Here is a 22,651-nt window from a genome sequence, read left to right on the forward strand (position 1 = left end):
AGAAAAAGTGTCTTTTTTATTTATTATTTAATTTGTAAAACTACTTTTAAGTTTAGATAATATTTATTATTCAATTTATAAAAAAAAAACAGTTTATTAATAAACAAATTCTGCTGTGTAATTATTATCGCCTTCTGAAGGCGAAACAGCTATCACGGGTAATAATAATAACAGCATAACTTTTTAATAAATAAAATTATATAAATTGAATAATAATATTATAAATAATATGTAAAAGATGCAGAATGCAGTATGTATTTGGAACATAAAACTCAGATGGAAATGCTGTGTTTGCTATATCTGTATTTTAACGGGAGGTGCTCCAAAAACTAGAGATGGTCGATATTCCTGTCAAGGTCACAAGGAACCGGTTCCTTCGGAAAATTGTAAAAAGCGACAAAATATTTGTAATTATCTGAAAATTTTCCGGAACCGGTACCTTTTTCACAAAATTTCTCGTGGGTCTCTAGACCCAGTTTTAACCACTCTTCTCCAAAAAAAAACCACAGCATCCCCAAATAATAGGCCAATGTCATAGGTTGTAAGTAAATACCGACTCCTGTACAGTTTTGTGCACTCCGAGAATACTACTCACGCATATCAACATACGAAAGACTACTCACTACTTTTCACGGCTTACCGACATGAAAACATAACGAGGAAAAAATGGCCGCGTTACACGGACGGGAGACAGTAAAACCCCGTCTTCTCCTCGCGAATTTATCGCCCGTGATAAATTTAATACTTTAGTAAATACTACGAGATCCCATGATCATATAAATCAAGCCCCGCCGACGGATTTCAATAGTCATTACATTAGCAATACCATTTTGATTTGCATTAAAATATAAATATATTTTATTTTCTTCTGTACTTAACGCGATGAGGTTTTAAGTAATTTAACACCACGATTAATGAGTCAATCAGATTTGGTCGAAAAGTAGTACTGGGTTGATACTTAAATTATACCATAGAGCGATTAACGGTGTAATAATAACTGCATTTTTAATCTGACGAAATATATTTTTTTATGAAGTGAAATTTTGTACATGAAATTATAGTAACAAAATCATAAGCGAATTCGTAGGATTGTGTTCAGAAATAAAGCTCCCTAGCAAGCGTTCAAAAAGGAAGAAGATGGTTTGAAAGGGTGATTGGTGATAGGTGCTGGTTAGAGGGAGCGCGCTAATGTTAAAAATGCGATAATAACTAAGTGAAAATTCTGAAAGTATTTAACAAAACACGACTCAATTAAAATAGAGCAAAATCTCGACAAAATGCCTAATTTACAGATAACATATAAGCTGAGATTTTTTTCACACTTATAACATATTAAATAACAAAACAAAATGTTAATTAATAATTTCCGGAGCACACTTTGATATTTTTTTACCGAGGGAATTTCATATAATTACCGTTTCGGTTACAAATATATAGTATATACAAATATACAGATATTATCTAAAAAAATAACACAAGTCGGTTAGAGGGAGCGCGCTAATGTTAAAAATGCGATAATAACTAAGTGAAAATTCTGAAATAACAAAACACGACTCAATTAAAATAGAGCAAAATCTCGACAAAATGCCTAATTTACAGATAACATATAAGCTGAGATTTTTTCACACTTATAACATATTAAATAACAAAACAAAATGTTAATTAATAATTTCCGGAGCACACTTTGATATTTTTTACCGAGGGAATTTCATATAATTACCGTTTCGGTTACAAATATATAGTATATACAAATATACAGATATTATCTAAAAAAATAACACAAGTCTTCACAAGAAATGTTATGAATCGATAGAAATTCTGAATGCGGGGGCTTAAAATTCCGGGATTACAGATGTAAATAAATCAAGGAAAGGAATTAGCGAAATGTATAAGTATTACTAAGGTATTATGCCCAATCATGATACTGTATAACCCGAAAAAAGATACACATCTGATATAAAGAAAATAATAATAAATAATACATTTGGACATCTGATTATCATATTATTTGGTATTCTGGTTTTCCTACTAAACAGATCCAACAATCAGGTTAGAATTCGAACGTGTTGAACCAACAAAACTACAATAATTTATAATCATCAATCAATCGTTTTACATGAAACCAGTATAAAAATTTAAAAAATAGTTTTTCACTTATCCGGCGAACATACGACCAGTGGAAAATGAAAAATATTACAACACCACTATATTATTTTTGGTAGATTCAAGAATCGTTGGTCTGGACGTTATTAGTTTAGGAAAGGCCGTAAGAAAGTGATTATTTTGATAAGAAATAAAACCGTAACTAATACTAAACTTATAAATAATGTTGCCAAGCTTCGGAGTTATTTATGTGGGCAGTAAAATAGCCGTTATCAGAAAACATCTAGGCACAGGTTTATTGCTCAAGTCTCCATTAAGACAAGGATTTCAGAAGAATTAAATACTAAACTAATCCATAATCACGCGTGGGGAACTTTTTATTTTATTTTGTTTTTGTAAACTAAAATGAACATTATCAAATTCACTGCCGTCAAATTGGAAATTGCGGTATTTTCTAGAAATAAGATAAGGAAATAAATTCGTGTACTTTATTATTTAAAGTATGAAATCCTTTATAAATACATATTTTGATTGTGTTGAGGGTCGAATGTTCGGGCGATAACGAAAATAAAACATTACAATAAAACGCCGATAGCAATTATTGCTTTAAAATATACGAATTAAATAAACAAAAATATGTAAATTACAAAAGATAAAACGTAATTCAATAAACACTTAATTGAATCAATAATCCAAAAGTAAGCTTTTCAAAAGAATAAAAACAAGCGGTTTAGTGTGGTCATATAATTGACGGAATTAAATGGCCATAAATGTTTTCTGAATAGTGACCAGAATGTAGCCGGTAATAGGGCCTATGAGCATAGCAGCCTACGAGCCTAGGCAGTTGTTAGGCAGTTGTTAGGCAGTTAGGCAGCCAGCCGTGACATTATAATATGGCTTTAGCATTTCAAAATAATTATGCTAATGAAGTGTAATAAAATAAGAATAACAAAGGACAATACAATCTACGGCCGGGTTCTTCAACCTTTTTCTCCGCCGGATCATTTCATTCCTCCACTTATAAACGTATATACTTTAACAAGTGATATTTGCATTTTAATTCGCATGATAAGAACGATCTGTAAATAAGCGAAAGTAATGGCCCCAGGCCAAAAGTTTAATATTATTTTAACAGCGAAAAAACTAATAGCTTATTTAAGATCGGGGATAAAACAAATGAAAAGAATGGCCTTCACGCAAAAAAACATGTCTACAATTACAGTAAAAAAAATAATGCTACAACCAAGTATCTTATTTTTGGAATCGAAATTGTACAGACAAATAATATTTGGTGCAATTTGTGTGATTTTGATGGACTATAATATATCAGGAGCGGGTGAACTTTTTGAATGATATTCCTTACTTTTCGATTTAACCCTTTCATCCCCAGTGTTAATTCAAATTAACACGAACTTTGTGATTTTTTTACTCTAACTGTAGCGATTTAGAAAAGTCGGGTTTTTGTTTTCTTGTAGCTTGCAGTCTTCTCTGTGGCGTCTATTTTTTCCGCTCGGTTGCAATTCTTTCCATCCGAAATCCAAATCCGTTCCATCGAATTTCTGCCGTCATTGATTACTTAATTAAAGGTCTACTCAATCAATATTTTCTACTCGAATTACATATATTTTAACGGTCCGTTCAATTCACTGTTCACAGTTATGAGACAGAATATTGTAAATTAATTTCTATGTTCATTCAAATTAACACTCGTGGTGACGGACAAGTATGGTGAATTTTTAAAGATTTAATCCTCGAATATTTCCTAACTTCTGAATGAATAGTCAAAATGTTATTTGTTCCAGACCTGAGAGATTATCGTTACATTTTAAATGTGTATTTTTGACATTAAACAGTTATTTGTATCATGTTTATTTTCCCTTACTATTTAAAAATGTTGAGCCAAATTAACGTAGAATAATTTCTAAAAATATATCTTTACCAAAAAAAATCAAATAATTTTCTGAGGTACAAGAATGATATTGAGGTACAATAACAACAATAATGCGGGTATTAATGGGTGAAGGCACTTTTTCCCACAGGGGCCCTTGAACCACTGGTTATGAGCCCGTGATTTACGGACTTAATTAATAAGCCGGTGGTTATTTACCATAATTTGCATTAGAATGATATTGTAGATGGAATTAAACAGGGCACTCATATTTTTTTTAAATGAATGTATAATTTACATCCTAGTCAATAAGTGGTCTCGACACCGCCAAGGCAGGGCTCCAGCTCAATAATATAGGTTAAAAATGTTTAGTAATGTAAAAAAAACTCTTCTACCTGAAATTTTTTTTAATGTTCCTTTTGGCCATCTTGAAATATACTAGAAAGAAGGGCGGCAGATTTACGAAAATTCTATTTGAAAAGTGCAACAAGGGGCAGAGGAGAAGGAATCTCATGAAGGAGAACTCAAAATAAAATTGCTGTACTTAAAAATCATAGCATCTTTATTAGGGTTTGCGAACTCGCAATCACGTGTGATTTCAGCTAAATTTGATCCCGCGGATTTGCGGGATTGAAAAAAACTTAACTTACTCCAAAAACATGCTGGTTTGATTTGCACGTGCTTGCGAGTAGCGTTCAGTTCACGTGTAGATGACACGACTCTCCGTGGTTTTTTACAAACTTATTTTTTTTAAAGTCTTCTTAAAATATTGTAATATAACTACTACAGAAGAGTATTGATCTCAAACAACCGTGAAGAGTCCTATCAGTGACAGTTATGAATTTTATTTTTTTTTTGCTTTTTTTTGTATATCAAAGTTTTCTTAAAATACTTATTATGTTACCTTTTTAATATAATTTTATAACATTACTAGTATAAAATATGACTGATAAGAAAGGTCCTCTTAAATGACTTACTATGTTGCCTTTTCAATGTCTTTTTTATAATATACTACCAACAAAAATAATTGATAACAAATAATAAAAATAAATTAAATACTTTGTATACACCACGTTTAATCAATAATAATCTGCATATTTCAAATCCAAAGCAAAAAAAAAATATTTGTGAAATGTTGACATTATTTCAGTTCAAAACCTTTTAATGAAAATCCCGCGTGATTTCTGAATTCTATCTTGCAATCCCGCGGATTTGCAAACCCTAATCAACATGTTATGAAAACTGGACATTGGCCTGGAAAATTATTATTAAAATATTTAATATTGTCATCATTATTGTATTATGCACGCGCACTTTTCTAAAGTATAATGAAATCTTATAAACAAATATACGAATCATAAGATAAGGCATTTGTTAATTATTTATATGATAGTATGACTAATCGTGACAACCCTGCGTTACCAACCTCAATTTAAATGTAAATAATACAATAACTCGTTTGATGTTAAGGTGCATTCCCAAGTGATGAATACATTGTTTCATTAATGAGAATTATTATACTTGACATTCGAGGAATGCGTAAGATAAACCCCACATGCATAGTCAGTTAAATACTTACGTAATCAATATCTATGAATAATAATACAATAATTTACTATAGAATTACATATTTAAAATACAAAATGCTAGGAGGCAGTAGTAGTAGTAGTAATAAAGATATATTCCCAGCAAAAAGTAGTGCCTGTCCTATCGATTAATCAACGTGAACAAAAAGAGTAATGAATGCGAACCGATTTGCAAATTCCTGGTCTAATTTTCGACTAACGGTTGGTTTGGCCATTATGACACGAAGAAAATAAAACACTCATAGGTACCAGGTACACATACCGTTAGGGGAGATCGTCGAGATTTAGCTGCAATGACAACGTAAATAAAACTGGTTCCGCCGCCTTGCGTCAACTCGCTAATTACTAAGGTAAATGCAGGTTAATGCGTCGGTTAATTTATAATCCTGCAGCGTCCATAAATATTCAGCGCAGTACAAAAAGTCAGGCTTCTACAACATTTAATTAACACTCGGCGGGATCGGTGTTTGAGTAGTATGGGCGGGAAATCAAACAAACCGTGTGAGATAGTTCTGTTAGCTACTTTGAAGCCGCAGATTACGCTGGCTGGTTATAATTTTGAGCTTTGCCATACAATCTTTGAAGTCCAAATAATTATTATTATAGTTTTATTCGCGTGATATCAAATGAATGTTTTCAAGAACTGGTGCATTCCTTTCATGAATGTTTCCTACAGCAGGTGTATGCGAGCAGCCAAACTAGTTCGGTTCGTCTTGCCTTTAATGAACTGAATTATTATGGTAAATTCCCAGTTCCCTATTTGGCGGAACGAGCCGAGAGAGAAACCGACATTACGACAATATTATGCTTTATTACGTGTTGCAAAAACATAATTGATTGGTGCTTACAAAAAGGGGGAAATCGGCGACGTGTTTAACCATTTGTGTTGCTCCTAATTATTTTACCTTACCCTATAAAAAACCGACTAATGGTTGCCCGCGACTATTGCAAATTATTAAATAAATACACGAATGAAAAATAAGCGAGTAGTTTTACAAGATATGTACAATAATAATTTATACAGTCTGATTTAATTAACATTGGGCAGTGGATATTATAATTAATTGTGCAACTAATACTTATTGTAGAAATATGATGATCGTTTTATGGTAATGTAAAGCTCGGTAGATACATATCTCGCTTTGCGCAAATGACTTTGACTGTTACAGAATATTGCTTACTATGTGGTACTTATCTAGTATTTAGTTTCTACGTACGTATTACGCACCTGAGTATTATGCCCCCGCCTATTATTGTCGTAAACCCCTTTCGGTAAAGACAGGTAACCAAACAAAGTTGATTGGTCGTATTGAATGTTCGGTAGTAATAAAGGTTATTATTATCTTGTCGCAGTATAATGTTTGTCTGGTAATATCACTTTTAAACTAGTCTGTGGTTTTACTGACATAATACACGACATTCATTATAATTAGACAGTGTGGACGAAAAGAAAATAAAGCCTTAAGGCGATGCCATACGTAGTAAAGCAAAATCATGTGTTTTTGGTTTGAAAATTTTATCGCCTAGAAATGTTTCAGATGCTTTAATTAAATACCGCGAGTAGAATACATCTTGGCCTTAGAAATAATTGAGTATTTTTTAGATAAGTCTTTTTATAAGCCCAGAAAAAAATAATGTATAAGGCCTATGAAAACTGCTTTAAAGTTCAAAATCTCCTACTTACGAACCCATTTTGGGTTATTATTTTATTGTATAATGTGGCAAATTAAGTTATTTATAAAATGATCGAAAAAAAAATCAATATTTATGCCTGAACATCCACAAAATAAAATAAAAGGCACTATTTGGCCATGTTTTTTTCTTGCATAAATCAAAACAGGCGGATGGTGTTAAGCGGGAATTTAAACCTTATCGCCATCTACATAAGGGTTATTATTGATAGCGGCTCAATTTAAAATATTACACGACGTAGTGCACCGCCTTAAACACGTTATCTCTCCAGTATAGCCTGTTTAAAATAATACTTATACATAATCATTTTGTGCTTGTTGTAAAACACAAGCACAAAATGATTATTGTAATAAGGAAATAATTTTACCCATTATTAACGCAGCATTTCCACACAATATAATATCGTACTCCAGCCATCACACTGCCACATGACAAAAAAACTGAAATTGGCTCGTATGAAGTATTGTATCCACATTATGGTACGTATACATTTGCGAACTTAAACCGAACCGAGCCACGAACTACGGGAAAGGAACGAAGCAACTGCAAGCGGCGTTTCGCGCCATTTGCGGTTACTTCGTTCCTTTCCCATAAGTTGAGGTTCAGTTCGGCAGTTCGGCTCGCGTATGTATACGCAGCATTACATTACGTCTTAACACATTACCCAGAACTAAGACTAATGAAAGATACTTTTATTATTTAATGCTTAAAGATAATGCATGATTTATTATATCGAAACACTAGTGGTAATGATTTAATCACGATTTCACTTGATTTTTTTAAAACGTACAGCACTCTAGTTGCATGGGTGCAATCATTTAACGAAAATGATTAATTCATCGATAAAAAATACTTCAATAATTATCACACCGAAAACATTAAATGCAGGTCACCGATAGCTTTGGTTGCATTATTTATGCAATTGTGGGTATTGTTCGCGGATACGACGTATATTATTAGAGCGATAAACGAACCATAGCGAGCGCGGTTCGGTCCCGTCACTGACCGCAAAAACCAATATATTGCCTGTATAATTTAATAAATTGCATTGGCGGTCGGATATTCAATAAAGCCGGATAGTCACTGCAGCTTTTATTAACCCGTACAAATAAATAACAGTTGGGCATTGAAGCATTTACATTGTGAATGCGGTGTTGCCTCATGGCGGGCAAATGGGATGCGATGTGATTATACGTGGGCTATGTCTGCACATTCATGTTGAATCACTCATTACGCGAAAAGCGACATAGACATGTTTATACATCGCATTCGCTGATAATTATATATTATACGTTATTTATCTCTTGAAAGGCTTCCGTACTTAAAATAAAGACCTCAGTTGTTTTATGAAGTGTAAAGAACCTATATTATTAATGAGAAATACAAACATTCCCGGTTTACGAATATGTTTGAAAATTTTCTACTACCACCACAGTAAGCGGAAAATGGTGCTTGTGTTCGGATGGAGGACTTAGCGAGTGGGACGCGATGCCAACTCAGCCACTGACCGGTCGCTTAAAGTTGATATTCTGGAACATTACACATTTTATGAAAATCATAACGACGAAGTTAGAGTTCAGATGCAGACTTCAACGGAATATGGTATTCCATATAAGAAAAAAGATATGTATGATGTATTCATATTGTTTAAACAATAATTAAAACGTGTTTTTTTTTAAATTTTAATTGTACAAAATTATGAATGATTGCATAAAAGTATGAAGGCTATCTAAATAAATTATCGCTAAGCAACCTTGCTTTTCTGCAGACAGTAAAGTAATAATTATTATTCCGTACATAATTATTAAACACGGGTGTTCAACGAGTATTTCAATATTGCCACTGTAAATAATAATATAAATAACAATCAAGCGGTAATTTAGAAAAACACGTACACTTTGTAAGCACATACTACTATTGTGTAGATATAAATAATTCAAATGGGGCATGATCATGTTTATACTGTCAGATTAACATCAAACACAATCAACTGAATGCGTTCACATCGGCAAACGTAGATAATTGATTTAAATGCCAACATAACATAATTCCGCACGACTGTGGCAGATTAAACCCGGCTAATATTTTGATATGATAATGCGCCAGTTAATTTAATATCCGACAGAATAAAAAATGGAATAAGCGTATTAAAAACTAACGGGGAATTACGCCGACATGACGGATTGATTAATGCTTGGGGTGAATGAGAAATCTATGTTTACATAATGATTTATCATTTTTATTTCATCAATACCTACGAAAAAAACGTATAAAATACGTATAAAAAAACGTTTCTTTACTCCACGAAATTTACAATAAATACTACATTTGGTCGTAGCTCCGACTCTGAGAATTTACCAAACGTTACAATCGTCATGTATTGTGACTCGGCTTACGTAATAATTCAATATAAAGAAAGGTGATTTGTTACAAACTTTACGTTACAGGATGTAGCACATTTTACACGTGAAATGGTAAACATATAAATAATGTCTGCTGAACATTATTTAATTTATTACTAAAGCCACGATGTATTCCAATCTAGCTTGGGAATTAATAAAAATTGCAATCCTTACGTAAGTGTATGTTTTCAAACTATCCAAACTCTTAACGATCGACTACTAATTTTATAATGCAAGAAAGTATTACTAGGAGAGGTAGTAGGTTCGGTAGTTGATTTACAGGTAGACTATACATTTTAGGTAAACGATTCAAAACATTAACACGAAAAACACAAAATGTTACATATTGTAGGTTGTTTGGTCAGGGAACGTGTGAGGTTTGTACGTGTACAATACATGACATTAGATAAACAACTCCCTCCAGAGGTAGAAAGGCAGAAAGGTAAAGGGATAGAAGACGGCCATTTCCCAGCCGAGGCAATTAATAGTCGCTTATCGTTACATCTGAACTTCTGAACCTAACAAGCGCGGAACTAAATGAGGATAGGACCCAACAAATTATATCGACACGCCAGGATAACCATCGGACGGTGAAACAATAAAGATGAAATAATGGTAAACCGAAGCCGCCAAGTTCGGCGGCGGACGGTTTGATGATTGCAACCGAAAAGTGCATTATGAATAATGAATGCCATCATTACAGTTAGGGACGGGCGGGCAACTGCACCGCCACCGCAATGCGTGTGCATTCCAATCCATCCCGGTGCATAACAATGACTACTTACTATTACTACCCAACCCATGTCAATTGCACATTGCACACGAAATGTTGCACGGCCGCGTGGCCAATCGCGTGCCCGCTAATGATTGATTATAATATTAAATGCAGCCATCGCCATTGCCCCGCCATTGTTTGCTTTCCGGTCTACGTTCACCCAAATCATTTTATAATCGTTAAGTTTCATAATGTATATTCACCACCCGGGATGCTCGTAATTAACGCTGAAAGGATTAACTTTCATATTTAATTTGTGGCCGGGATTAATTGCGCATTAAAAAACTTTACGAGTCGAGACAGGTAAAACACTCAACGAGATAAAAACTTAACTTAAAAGTTATTAGTCGTAAATTTTAAAGATATGCTAAAATCAAGTAAATCCCACTTAAGTAGGCAGTATTATTAATTTTAATAATGTTAAGATAGCGCTGTACTAAATAAATATTGATCAGAGAGACATTCAATCGAGTGACAGGCTCAAGGCTAAGTTTGCGGAAATACTTCAATAGGATGTAATCTAAAATGTACACCGTCTATCCACTCGAGTATTGTTGAATACTCGAGTCATATTAAAATATCCATAAAATGTTAAAATCAATACTAAAAGGGAAAGATAGCGTTTTTATCTTGACGTTTAATCACGTTTAAATGCCTATAATATACCGGGTAGATCTATATCAGAGTTGCAACAACACATTTATCGTATTGATCAATTTAATAGGTATAGATGAATTATCAAAATTTACGTGAATTATTAATTGATGGTACACAGTCCATTCGACGTTCGACCCAGGGGAATAGTAAGCAACATTAAATTCATTTAATAAATATTTTATTACATTAAGACGGTAATTAATCCAGCAATAAACCGCAACGAAGAGGTAACTGTATAATAACTAGCCCAGACGGGTGAAAAATCGCGGGATAGTCATCTCGACGAAACGTGTTCCGTTATTATCACGCAAATAGCAGTGCGCGACGACTGTATTCGGTAATTTCCGGTCGTTCGTCGTTAGAGCGTATGTGGTCAAAGTGGATTAATTGAAGGTAAAAAAAATGGAAACAATTTTTTCGCTTCGTGTCTCATCTGTATCTCGACGAATCAGTTACAATTTTGAAAAACGCCAACGTAATAATTTGAAAATGATGACCACAATTAAATTCAAAGCACTATATAAGTTCTATAGTTCTTTGAACCGGGGCTACAGACACAATCGAAATTAGTTTTTTTTATAATAGTTTACGCCAATAGAATCATATAAACGGCTGGGTGCTCAATGAATATTATATGTAATAATCTCCAAGTAAACAAATCACTCAATGCATACAATATTTACATATTGGGAAGACACGAGTATGCATTTGAGATAACACTCGGCTGAGGGTCCGGTGATAAAAGAATAATACGGTAATATTAGAATATCAAGTGGCGCTAGAGATATAATATTTTTGTAATAAATAACGTTAGGTGGGTGGTTAAGGCAAATGCATAGAATCGGACATGTTATGTAGGTGCCTTGTTTACCGACGAAAGCAGATAAGGAGCGAGATATTAAATTAATGCGGGCTTCCACTTGCAGGCCACTACTGCTACACAACTGGCCACCATTTGTCTACTATCTCTAGAAAGGACGATAGTGAGAACTATGCTAGAAAATAAAAATAATATCGTGAGTGCAGTAAATAATATATTACGGCTTTTTTATCTTACTTCACCAAACCACAAACAAACAGAAATTACCAGGAAAAGTGTGGGTGTGTTTATTAGTGTTCCCACAATTACACAGAGAATTGTTGCTCTATTAATTTTATAGTAAACAGTATTTTTCCCGTTTATATGGTAGTAAGCTTTAGAATCATTTTCAGAAGTTAAGAGTACTACTATAATTATTTTATCGGTAAGTATAGGATAGATAACGTCATTAACTTATAATATTTTACATCTCGCACTCGCCACATTCATCATCCTCTCGGTGAAAGAATGTATGAGCACAGCGCCCTTGAGGTGATTTTTCACAAAAACGGCGCTATACAAATCAATCAAATATTATTACCGTTGGGCGCCAACAGCTCCGTTGTAACATATCCCTCTTTTTCATAAATAACGCTTTTTTATGTGAATACCACACAACAGTCCCAACTTGCTCCCAACCTTCCGGTATGACTATGGCATTCCCAATTGGGGTATTTTGTGAGGCAAGATAGTGGGGAAGGGCAGGAGATGAGAAAAAAGACTGGGAAGGAAGTACCAAACATGTCTAAAGCCATTTCAAGCAACATTTTTTTCTGAATGGTGGTAGTTCACCAGGTCGTTACTGAGAATGTCTTCAAATTCAAAAAAATATTTATTGCACAAAAATACAGAGTACAGAGGGTATAGCTAATAGGTTACATCCTATTTCTTCCAGCTAACCCAACAAATACACATTATATTACATAACCCAACAATTACATGTTAACAAATGTATGTAAATAAAAAATAATAAACAAAACAGAGGTATTTAATTTATGTAAGGTATTCATTTAAGGTATAGTGACATTTGTTTAAAAGAAATGTTTATAGTGATGATTTAAATTTAAGTATGTCGGTTATTTGTTTGATGCTACGTGGAAGGTTGTTATATACTTTAATGGCCATGTAGTGTGGTCCTTTTTGAAATATAGCTCCATGATGTAACAGAGAGAGATGGATTACAATTGAGCTCTAAGCGGTTAAGCGGTAGAGATAGTGGTTGTTAAGAATGTATAGATGATCTCACCTGCATGTTGGAGGTGGTGTAGGGGGGCGGCGGCAGGGCGGCGGGAGCGGGTGAGGGCGCAGGCTGAGGCAGGGGCGCGGGCGCGGGGGAGGCACCCCCGCCCACGGGGCCCCCGCCCGCCGGGGGCGCTCCGCCGGGCCCCACCGCGGCGCCCGCCACACCCCGGGCCCCGAACTCGCCGGAGCTGAACACGACAGAGCCACCGCCATCGGAACCCTGGACAACAATAACACTTATTAAAATGACAAACATTCAATACAACAGGTACCTAACTTACTACCATTCATGCCGTTTCGCCACAGGGATAGGCAGAGAGGATAGACCGCCACACAACTCAGCACACAATCATTGATTCATTCATATTCATTCACACGTGCTCTTCTGTTATTCTGACTCTTGATATTATAAATCCTAACCACAGTTTGCGACCATTCCAAAAGTACCACAGTCGATAAGTGGAAAGAGAAGATGGAATATGTATGCAACGTCAACATTTACTTTATAAACATTAATAATACAGGGTGTCCGGGGGTAAAGTGCACAAACTTTGGGAGGTGATTCTATGTGATGTACAAGTAAAAAAAGACAAAATATCATGGAGAAAAGAATACTGTTTTATGGAAAAAATGTATAGGAAAGAAAACGACGGAAAGTTATTTATCTTTTTAACTTCTACGATTATGTAAAATCCCAAAGTTTGTGCACTTTACCCCGGACAACCTGTATAATATACTTAATTTCGGGAATGGTTTATTGTTTATTGCGGTATTTTAAAGTAGGTACATAGTTATCTATGTCCTAATACAATCCTTATATACATATACATATATTTATAGTAACACATTTAAAATGAATCAATCACATATTTTCTTTATAATAAAAACACATAAATTTGTTTTTGACCACGATAGTTTTATTTTCACTCTACCGGTTTCGGAAGATCCCTTCCTTCGTCAGGAGAATAAAACTATCGTGGTCAAAAACAAATTTATGTGTTTTATTATAAAATATGATGAGCCACAAGGTGAATGCTTTTTACAATTACATATTTTCTTAATTTAATTTTAAATGTTTTTATGTTTTCTTCTGATTTTATTTCTTCTGGTAGCTCTCCAAATATCTTCAACGCTCCGTACATCAATGACTTTTGACTCTGTGTTTTTTTCCTGAAGGGGAGTCTCAATTCATTTCTTTTCCTCGTCTCATGTGTGTGTTTGTTCTGTAGTTTATCAATTTTTCTTAGGAATTCACTAGAAATAATAATGGTGTTGCTTTGTATTCTTCTGAATCAAGTTATGTTAGTTTGGCTTCTTTGTGGAATTAATGCATTTCAAGATCTGTTGATTGTCTTAACTCAATACTGAAAAAAATCGGCTTTGGTACTTTTAACACTAGAACACAGTATATAATATAACTTACCTGAAAGAATAGTTAAACGAAAGTTAACAGAATTTTTAGGGGAAATCAAATAGTCAACAGGATTGCAGAAGAGACAAATTGAGACAAAAATATCGTGGAATTCTTAGAAAGATTTTTTTCTTTCACGCTAGCGTAAAAAGCCGTAAATTTCAATTTAAACTATCCAAGCCAAATGATTTGTCAAGAGGACGGGAGAGTCATGATCCCGAATAATAACATAAGAAAGAGGAAACCTATTTTAAAAATACAGTCATCCATTTATCCATCGTGTACGTTTTTTTTTCTAACCAGCGCTTGCCAAATTATTTGGAATAAACAGTAATTTATAAATAGAAGCATAATGTGAAAGGTACATAATAAAGTTCATGAGAAAAGCTATATCTCGCGGCCGTCAAAGAATCTGTCGGCGCGTGTAAATAAATGTTTATTTAACATCGTTCTTAATCTCGAATATAAAACAATATTCAACACACTTTGATATAGGCTACTCAAGTTTGAACATTTTTACAAAAAAAAACATCGTGTGGTTCCTAAAAATACGAGGCGAAAAAATAATCCACCTCAGGCTGTGAATTATTGATATATCACTCTTCAAATTAAAAGAAAATTTGTTATTTTTTTTTCATTAAAAATTTAATTACATAGGCACCTGCCTACTAAAGCCGTGCTGATATCTACAATGTAACCCGCCCAGCTTTAAAGAAAGTTAGAAAGACGCATGCCACAGAAATAGAGCTTATAAGGAAGCTCTTAGTGACACAACCATATTAAAGATGATTTTTATTTGAAGATGAGTAAAATGTATTAGCAAGGTATATTCATTTTAATTATTGGTGAAGGGCTCCCCTAGTGCATTCAATCTCAACGTAAACGTGTATTTTAGAAATAAATGCGCTTCTCTATACTTCAAAGAGCTGAAAGAAAAACACAAAAGTGCCGGGGCGTATTTATAGGAGATTACAGTCAAAGCTATCTTGTGTTTATGAATTAAACATTATTATTTAATCTCCACGTATAAACATAAACATTACGGCCCACGATATCCGTTAGGCGATGCTCTGTTGAGAGATTGAATAAATAACGTCAATTATCTGGAATCATTTCGATCCAATGGACATAGCATTGTTGCTTTACTTAACTGGTAATATGTTTGCGGCAACAGCTACTTTAGCGATCGTCTTGCCACATGTTGTAGTTGTAATCACAATACTGTAATAGTAATAGCTGATAGCTAATAGCTAATAGCTAATAGCGTAATAGAAATATCGCGAGGCGCACGGGCGCGGGGCGAATCCGAATCCGGGAGTGAGTTGCGAGCTACGAGCAAATCAGTAATCTCACCAAAGCGGCACGAGTCACGATGAACACGATACACGATATAGAAGCTAGCATGCAGAAGGCGAATATGTCGGAGAACTACCCTAAATAAAACAACTCACGTACCTACATATTATATGATTTCGTTTCGCAAATGCGTTCAAATAAACACAAATTATATATTTTTTAAATCAGTGGATAATAGTTTCTTTTTAAGTATGTATTTTTTCAATGTGAAACCTTGCATAAGAGTCCCAACTGCTCTCAACCGTCTGATGCCAGTGAGGCTATGGTATCCCCAATTGGGTTATGTTGTGAGGCTCAAAATTGAATGTGGGGAAGTGCCTGGCTATTGAGATCTGGTCGCCAAAACCATTTCAAGCAAATTTTCAATTCTGAATAGTGGCCTTCACCAGGACGATACTAAGAGTATCTTTCACATTGGAAAGTGCCTGCCGCAAATATTCTTTATCATTTAAAATGAGTAAATTTTTAAATAACTCAAATTCATCATATAAAATGTACTTGCGAACGCGGGGATTTGAACCCGCAACCTTCGGCTTGCTAGTCGAGAGCCTTACCCGTCGATCAGGAAGGCCGTCAATTAACAATTGTAGCCTTAATCAACAATTTAAATCTATGTTTTGATTGTACATAGCATACAATAGAGATAAATTGAAATACCGGAATAATTGGGCGGTTGGTATATATGTCTGCTGTACACTAAACTGACGTTCTTACTTACTTCTGTCAATATGTATTATTTTTGTCACTCTATTAGTAAAATTAAATTAAAAAATAAAGGCTGACTAAAAAAATAGGAAAATACCACAGAACCTATAAAGATTGTAATAATAAAAATAACATCAGCAGAAACAAGAAGAGTTATATGATATCATAAAAACTTCATAAAATTAATCAATAGTTAAAAACTAGAAAAATCAAGACAATGCATGAACGTTTTTAAATACACAATAAAAGTTTGAGAATGAATAACGCATGAATTACGGAAATAACATGAATTATAATATTATACAATGTAGGCTGTACAATACAATCTTTTATTAACAATGCATTAAAACTAATTTGCCTTTGTTAGGTAATTTGTAACCAGTCTATTAGAACCGAATCAAAACGTTTTTATGTAAGCGGAAAGTAAAATGCTAATGAATTCGTGTTACCAGACGAGGTATGAATTAACATCAGCAAAAGTATTTTTATAAAGGTGTTTAATTGTGTTTATTATTGGAGCCCGGAGGGTCATGTCCCAACTCCCAAATGCCCACGCGATGATTTCGCCCAATTAAAATAAACATTAAACGGAAGTTTATGGTTACGGCAATGTAACCAATTCCACTTTCGATTAATCATATTATTATACATACTTGAATGTACATATACATTCACCGCTCACAAACAATACATTTGACATCATTCAAACATGTAAATGGATTAATCACGTGTAGTTTTACAATTTTACAGTAGGGATATTATGAATAATGCACAACAAACAAAAACAATATAACTTTAAAAGTGCACAATAATTACAATACATTAATGCACGGATCTTAAACAAAACGAGTTACCTACCTTAAAATGCCAGCAAGCCGTATACTGCAGTTCGCGTGTTATTGATAGGTGTCTCAAACTGTCGTAAAAACAATCCAAGAGAGACGTCGTGCCATGATTTGTAAATGTCACCAAAACTTGTAAGGTAAATATAATTAATTCTTTCGAATGTACGTCTCTACTTATAACTTATAACAGCTAAGAATAACAAAATAAACACACTGCAAATGATTGGAAAGTTTTTAAATGGATCTTACAGGCATTAAAACCTGTTTGTTATGCAATCACCAGTCCATAAAAAATGATTGTATGTTTTTATTCACAGCAAGATTCTGGGTACCTACCATAAAATGATTTATGATCAACGCCAAGCATTATAATGCGGTGTAGATTATTTATTGATCGAGTGTTATTAGTAAACGTTAATTATCGTTAGAATTAATAATATTCCGGCTTGTTTAGTAAATGAACACATATATTATAGAAGTGAGATTAGTAACTAGTCGGGGTCGTGACCATAATAAATGTATTATGGAGAGTGTAAATATTCGGGTATAATGTATGCAAAGAGGCGGGGTTTACGACTAATATAAATTTTACGACTAAAATAAAAATGTTATATTTCAACATGCATTTTGGCAAACACTTCAACGATTTAACATTAATGGTTTTCGAAATACTTCTTTGAAATAAATTATATCGTGGCGGTATTTAAATAATACGAATTGAATAAAAATAATGTATACTTCAGAATACTATACTACGTTAAAAAATATAACGATTTTGCTTATCTTTATTCTGGGAATATTCTGTGTAAATATTACATTTTAATTTGGATACTGAAACTTTTATATGTTAACTTAAAAAGCTCGACATCAAACGACCATCTGGTAAACTAACCACACTATAAACTTGTTAAATGTTTATGTTATGAGTTATGACCTAAAAATTACACGAATGCTATGAACAAATGTTACGATAATCATTAAACTTAAAATATTTTCTTTTAAAATACTCGTACGAAATGCTAATTCTAGCCTTGGTAAAATAATCTATATCTATGGAATACCATGGTGTTATTTTATACAAAAGAAGCATTTGATAGGTACAACGTATGTTTAACTAGATGTTGAATTAAAATTAAAATACCTTCATTCTTTGGCAACAATACAATGTTAATAATAGTGACAGAAGTGTGTTAGGCAATTGATTGATTTGGTTCGTTTCCAACCTGCTTGTTGATCGATAATATTGAAATAATGTTCGCTTTCAAATACTAAAATCAACATGCAAACTTTGATAATAATGCTCGTTGACACATGGGAGGTAAATAAAAGGTTTGTTAATTATTTATGTTGATAAATTTCATCACGGTCTTTCAATATTGATATTTGAAAGGCGCTTTCAGCGGTAAAGGTGAATCGAGTTGGCAGGTTTTTATTTGTTGATTGAGGGATTTAAGGATTTCATGGGAAGAGTATAAAGAGGATGATTTCATCATTAAGGGTTAGGTCTCTTGAGCGACGATGACCATTTCGTGAAGAGGAAATAGTGTCATTAGTCATTAGGAGTGCTATGCTGGGGTTAGTTTATTTTTTAGTAGGGCCTCTCGAAATATATGGAGTCCCACAAGACATAATACTGACCCAAGGCTAGGACTGAGTGACAAACAAGGTTTACAGATGAAAATAATGCTAGAGCAGAGATGTATAAAATGTCCAATTTATTTCATATATGTCTAAGACGGTAATGAAGCACGAAGCCTGTAAAGCTGAGAATGTAATGGCCACAGTAATATAAAGCAAAGATTTTAACAGTCGCCATAAACTCGCTTCAGCAAAATCAAAAAGCAATTTGAGAACACATAACATGCGATGCGATAATAATTAATGTTTACGATGTAAATTCTTAATTAAAATTTAACATAATATATTAACGCAGCGGGGAGAGGTGATATGCATAATTGATTTCCATGAGGAAACATCGCGGTGGAAGGAACTTAATGCCCCGTAAAAAATGTTAGATATCTGTTTTGCTGACATGCGTGACGGCCTGAGTAATGAAGGGGGCTCGATGTGTGTAGGGTAGTGTTTAAAGGCCCACTCGAGGGAGATAATATATTGCGCACGATGTACAGTGTACAGTGCACAGCGGTACCCGGGTGTCGCGGTGGTACGATGGACACGAGATAACGGCACCCTTGTCGTACAAGTCAACCGACCAAATTAAAACACAAATAATGACTTACAACGTAAATAAAAGGCGTGGTTTCTCACTAAGCAATACACAAACACCGAGGAAATTTTACCGACTGTTTATACACCCCCGCCCGATGTAAACACTCGAGAAGACAAATCAAATTAGGAAATAATATGAAAACCTAATAACGTTATGCTGAAACGTTATCTCAAATAAACATATCCAAGAGCGAATTTAATACATAAATTCCGTCTTTAACGATTCTCGGTATCGTTCAGATTGGTTTGTCTATTTTAATGAAAATAAAATAAGATGAAATTATTCTCGGGAATATTTCTATTTACTCTTTATTGGGTCTTAATTAAAAAGCTATAAATATTTACGGAGGTACCTACATTAACGACTGGGGAATAAACATTTTTACAGCTATATCAAAGGCTGTGACGGCTTGTTGATAGGAAAGCCAATAAGCCATTCCACGGACGGCGATTAAATACATCAGAAGGGATAGGGGGCATTACGTCGTGCAAACATGAAAATGATTTTTAAACGAGGCACATTTTTATAAACTTAAAATTATCACACTGAGAGTGCAATTTCGTTTTAACGACGCTGTTGTTAAACGACGATGTATAACGCAAATGTCGTTATGCCGTTATAAAAATGGAACGATATTCGTTTAACGACCAATAAAAACGTATTGGAACCGCGCTCGGTTACTGACTCGAGTAGGTCTGCAAGGGGCGCACAGCGCACTGCGCACTAGTGGTGCATAAAAGGCTACTGGGACATTTTAATCTCGCCGTACTTACTTATAACTACCTGGGCCGAAGGGATCTCCAACTATTTCATTCAATTTAAATAGTAAACAACTAAAACACTGCTTTGATATGTCAATAACGGCATAAAAAAATGTGACTTCTGAGTTGATGTTAGGTACGATAAAAAAGAAAAATATAAGTAAATATAACAATCAGTGGCGGTTTTCTCTAAAGTGCGTTTGTGCAGTGAACCAGTGAACCGCTATTAAAAAGATGAGATTATGAGCAAAATTGCATTATGATAATATTAGCACATTATAAACAGCGCACCATTAAAATTATGCCTCTAAAATCGACCCGACCGAAAAATACGGTCAAACAGCAATCCGATATTATATAAAATACAAAAAAAATTATATAAAATACAAAAAAAAAACAACATAATCCCCCTGACGGTGAAATCTTATAACGTACGCTAAAAAAAGACGATCGTTGTGCGCCGCTATATACAATATTTGATGTCACGCGCCAGTAACTGAACTTTGCACTATATAGATGAAGTTAACTGTTATTTTTCTTTAATTGTATACCTACAATAAATATTTGTACATTTTTATTTTCTTCAACTGTTTGCTTTTAATGGCATTTGTAAATTTACTAGTAAAACAGATTTTGTCTTAATTATCTTAAGCAGCTAGAAATGCAATATTGTGTTGCGTTTTCTCTAATTTGGTTTCATCTTTCGACAATAAAGCAGACGATTTAGTGATTTTGATGGAGTTATATATCTTGATAGTTATACCTACATTGTACAATAGCGAAATATGATATTGTTTACATGAAAAATTAATGCGAGTTGGTGTGATAAAGGGTTTGAAATTAAAGTTGAGCGAAATCCGTAAAATTTGAAGAAATAGGTATACAAAAAATTATAACTTCTCGTGATATTCTGAATCCCCAGTAAAAGGACGAACCGCCACTGATAACAATACAGACCAGTGAAATATCAAAAGATATTAAAATTGTAGATTTTGGGAATCTCATTGCCTTTCATAAACAAACGATGTCATTTTTTTTTACAATATAATTGTATTTTTTATCTGTCAAAATTTAAAAAAAAACAAGTACATACACATTTCAAATGAAGAATTATCAATTAATAAAAATAATTTCGGTACCTACATACTTTATCGCTTGTCTGATATGATTTATAATTATCAGTGCCAATTTTAGAATTAAAATTTTTTGAATATAAATAAATTAACCGAAATTTGTTTGTTTAACAATAATACCATCACATGGAAATCCTTGTATGTCAAAGTGCAACGAGTAAAAAAGTAATAAAGTAATAAAGTACTCACGGGCAAGCCACCCAGTGAGGCCTACATTACTGGAAAACATAAATTGTAACAAAATAATGTACCAAATAAAAAAAAAAAAAAATGCAAACTTAAAGAGCGTCTCACACAAGAGTGAATAAAGGCGGCAAGTACTAATGACATCAAATAGAAAACAACAAAGCCTAAATCACGAAACTATCACAATTTACCAGAAAATTGAATAGAAAATTCTATGAAAACAAGAATGAAATGATTTATTACTTAAGGCTCCGAACGAAAGAAACAATATTTTTTACAAAGATATTCCCAACGACGAGCCGAAATAATTTATTATATTATTGGCTGAATCATTAATCATTATTTCCATTGAAAGCGATGTGTGTATTATGGGGGAATGAAAAATCTATTACGTTGGCATAAATGTGACAAAAAGAGTCTACACGAGCGTAAATTCAATAACCTCCTAAACGATACAAGGAAAAAGTTTTATATTATTCCCTTCGAACAAAGGATATTCATATTACGAAAAAAAATAAAGGACATGGTAAAGAACTTTTGGTTATTTAAAATTCAATTTGGCAAAAATGTTAGTTAGCCACTTGTCGGTCTTAACAGACGATACATGAATATAAGTAAATTTATTATCATTTCACATGGTTGGGTATAATATTTCACGTTGAAGTTAACACAACTCGCGTTCGTGAGGTTAGCACGTAATTTATTCGTACTAGGTATATTTTGAACACAAACTAAAATGAAAAACATAAAAGATCCATTACACCTTAATTTGTCGTGTAGCGAACGGTAAGTAGTCGTAAGTCGTAAGGATTGTATTTGA

The 22,651-nt window shown here is 33.6% G+C and overlaps 1 protein-coding gene across 2 annotated transcripts in view; it reads right to left on the reverse strand.

Annotated features, from left to right (window-relative positions):
• The window catches only part of LOC149420347 (uncharacterized), a 486,416-nt gene that overhangs the window by 16,868 nt on the left and 446,897 nt on the right, over positions 1-22,651 (reverse strand). For both annotated transcript variants that reach the window (XM_089636629.1, XM_089636628.1), the window contains one exon: positions 13,209-13,424. In XM_089636629.1, coding sequence (XP_089492755.1) covers positions 13,209-13,424 — 216 coding nt within the window. The remainder of the gene's footprint in view (positions 1-13,208; positions 13,425-22,651) is intronic.

Source organism: Hesperophylax consimilis, chromosome 10 (genome assembly GCF_061612785.1).
Source record: "Hesperophylax consimilis isolate HC1 chromosome 10, BYU_Hcon_1.0, whole genome shotgun sequence".
Lineage (NCBI taxonomy): Eukaryota > Metazoa > Arthropoda > Insecta > Trichoptera > Limnephilidae > Hesperophylax > Hesperophylax consimilis.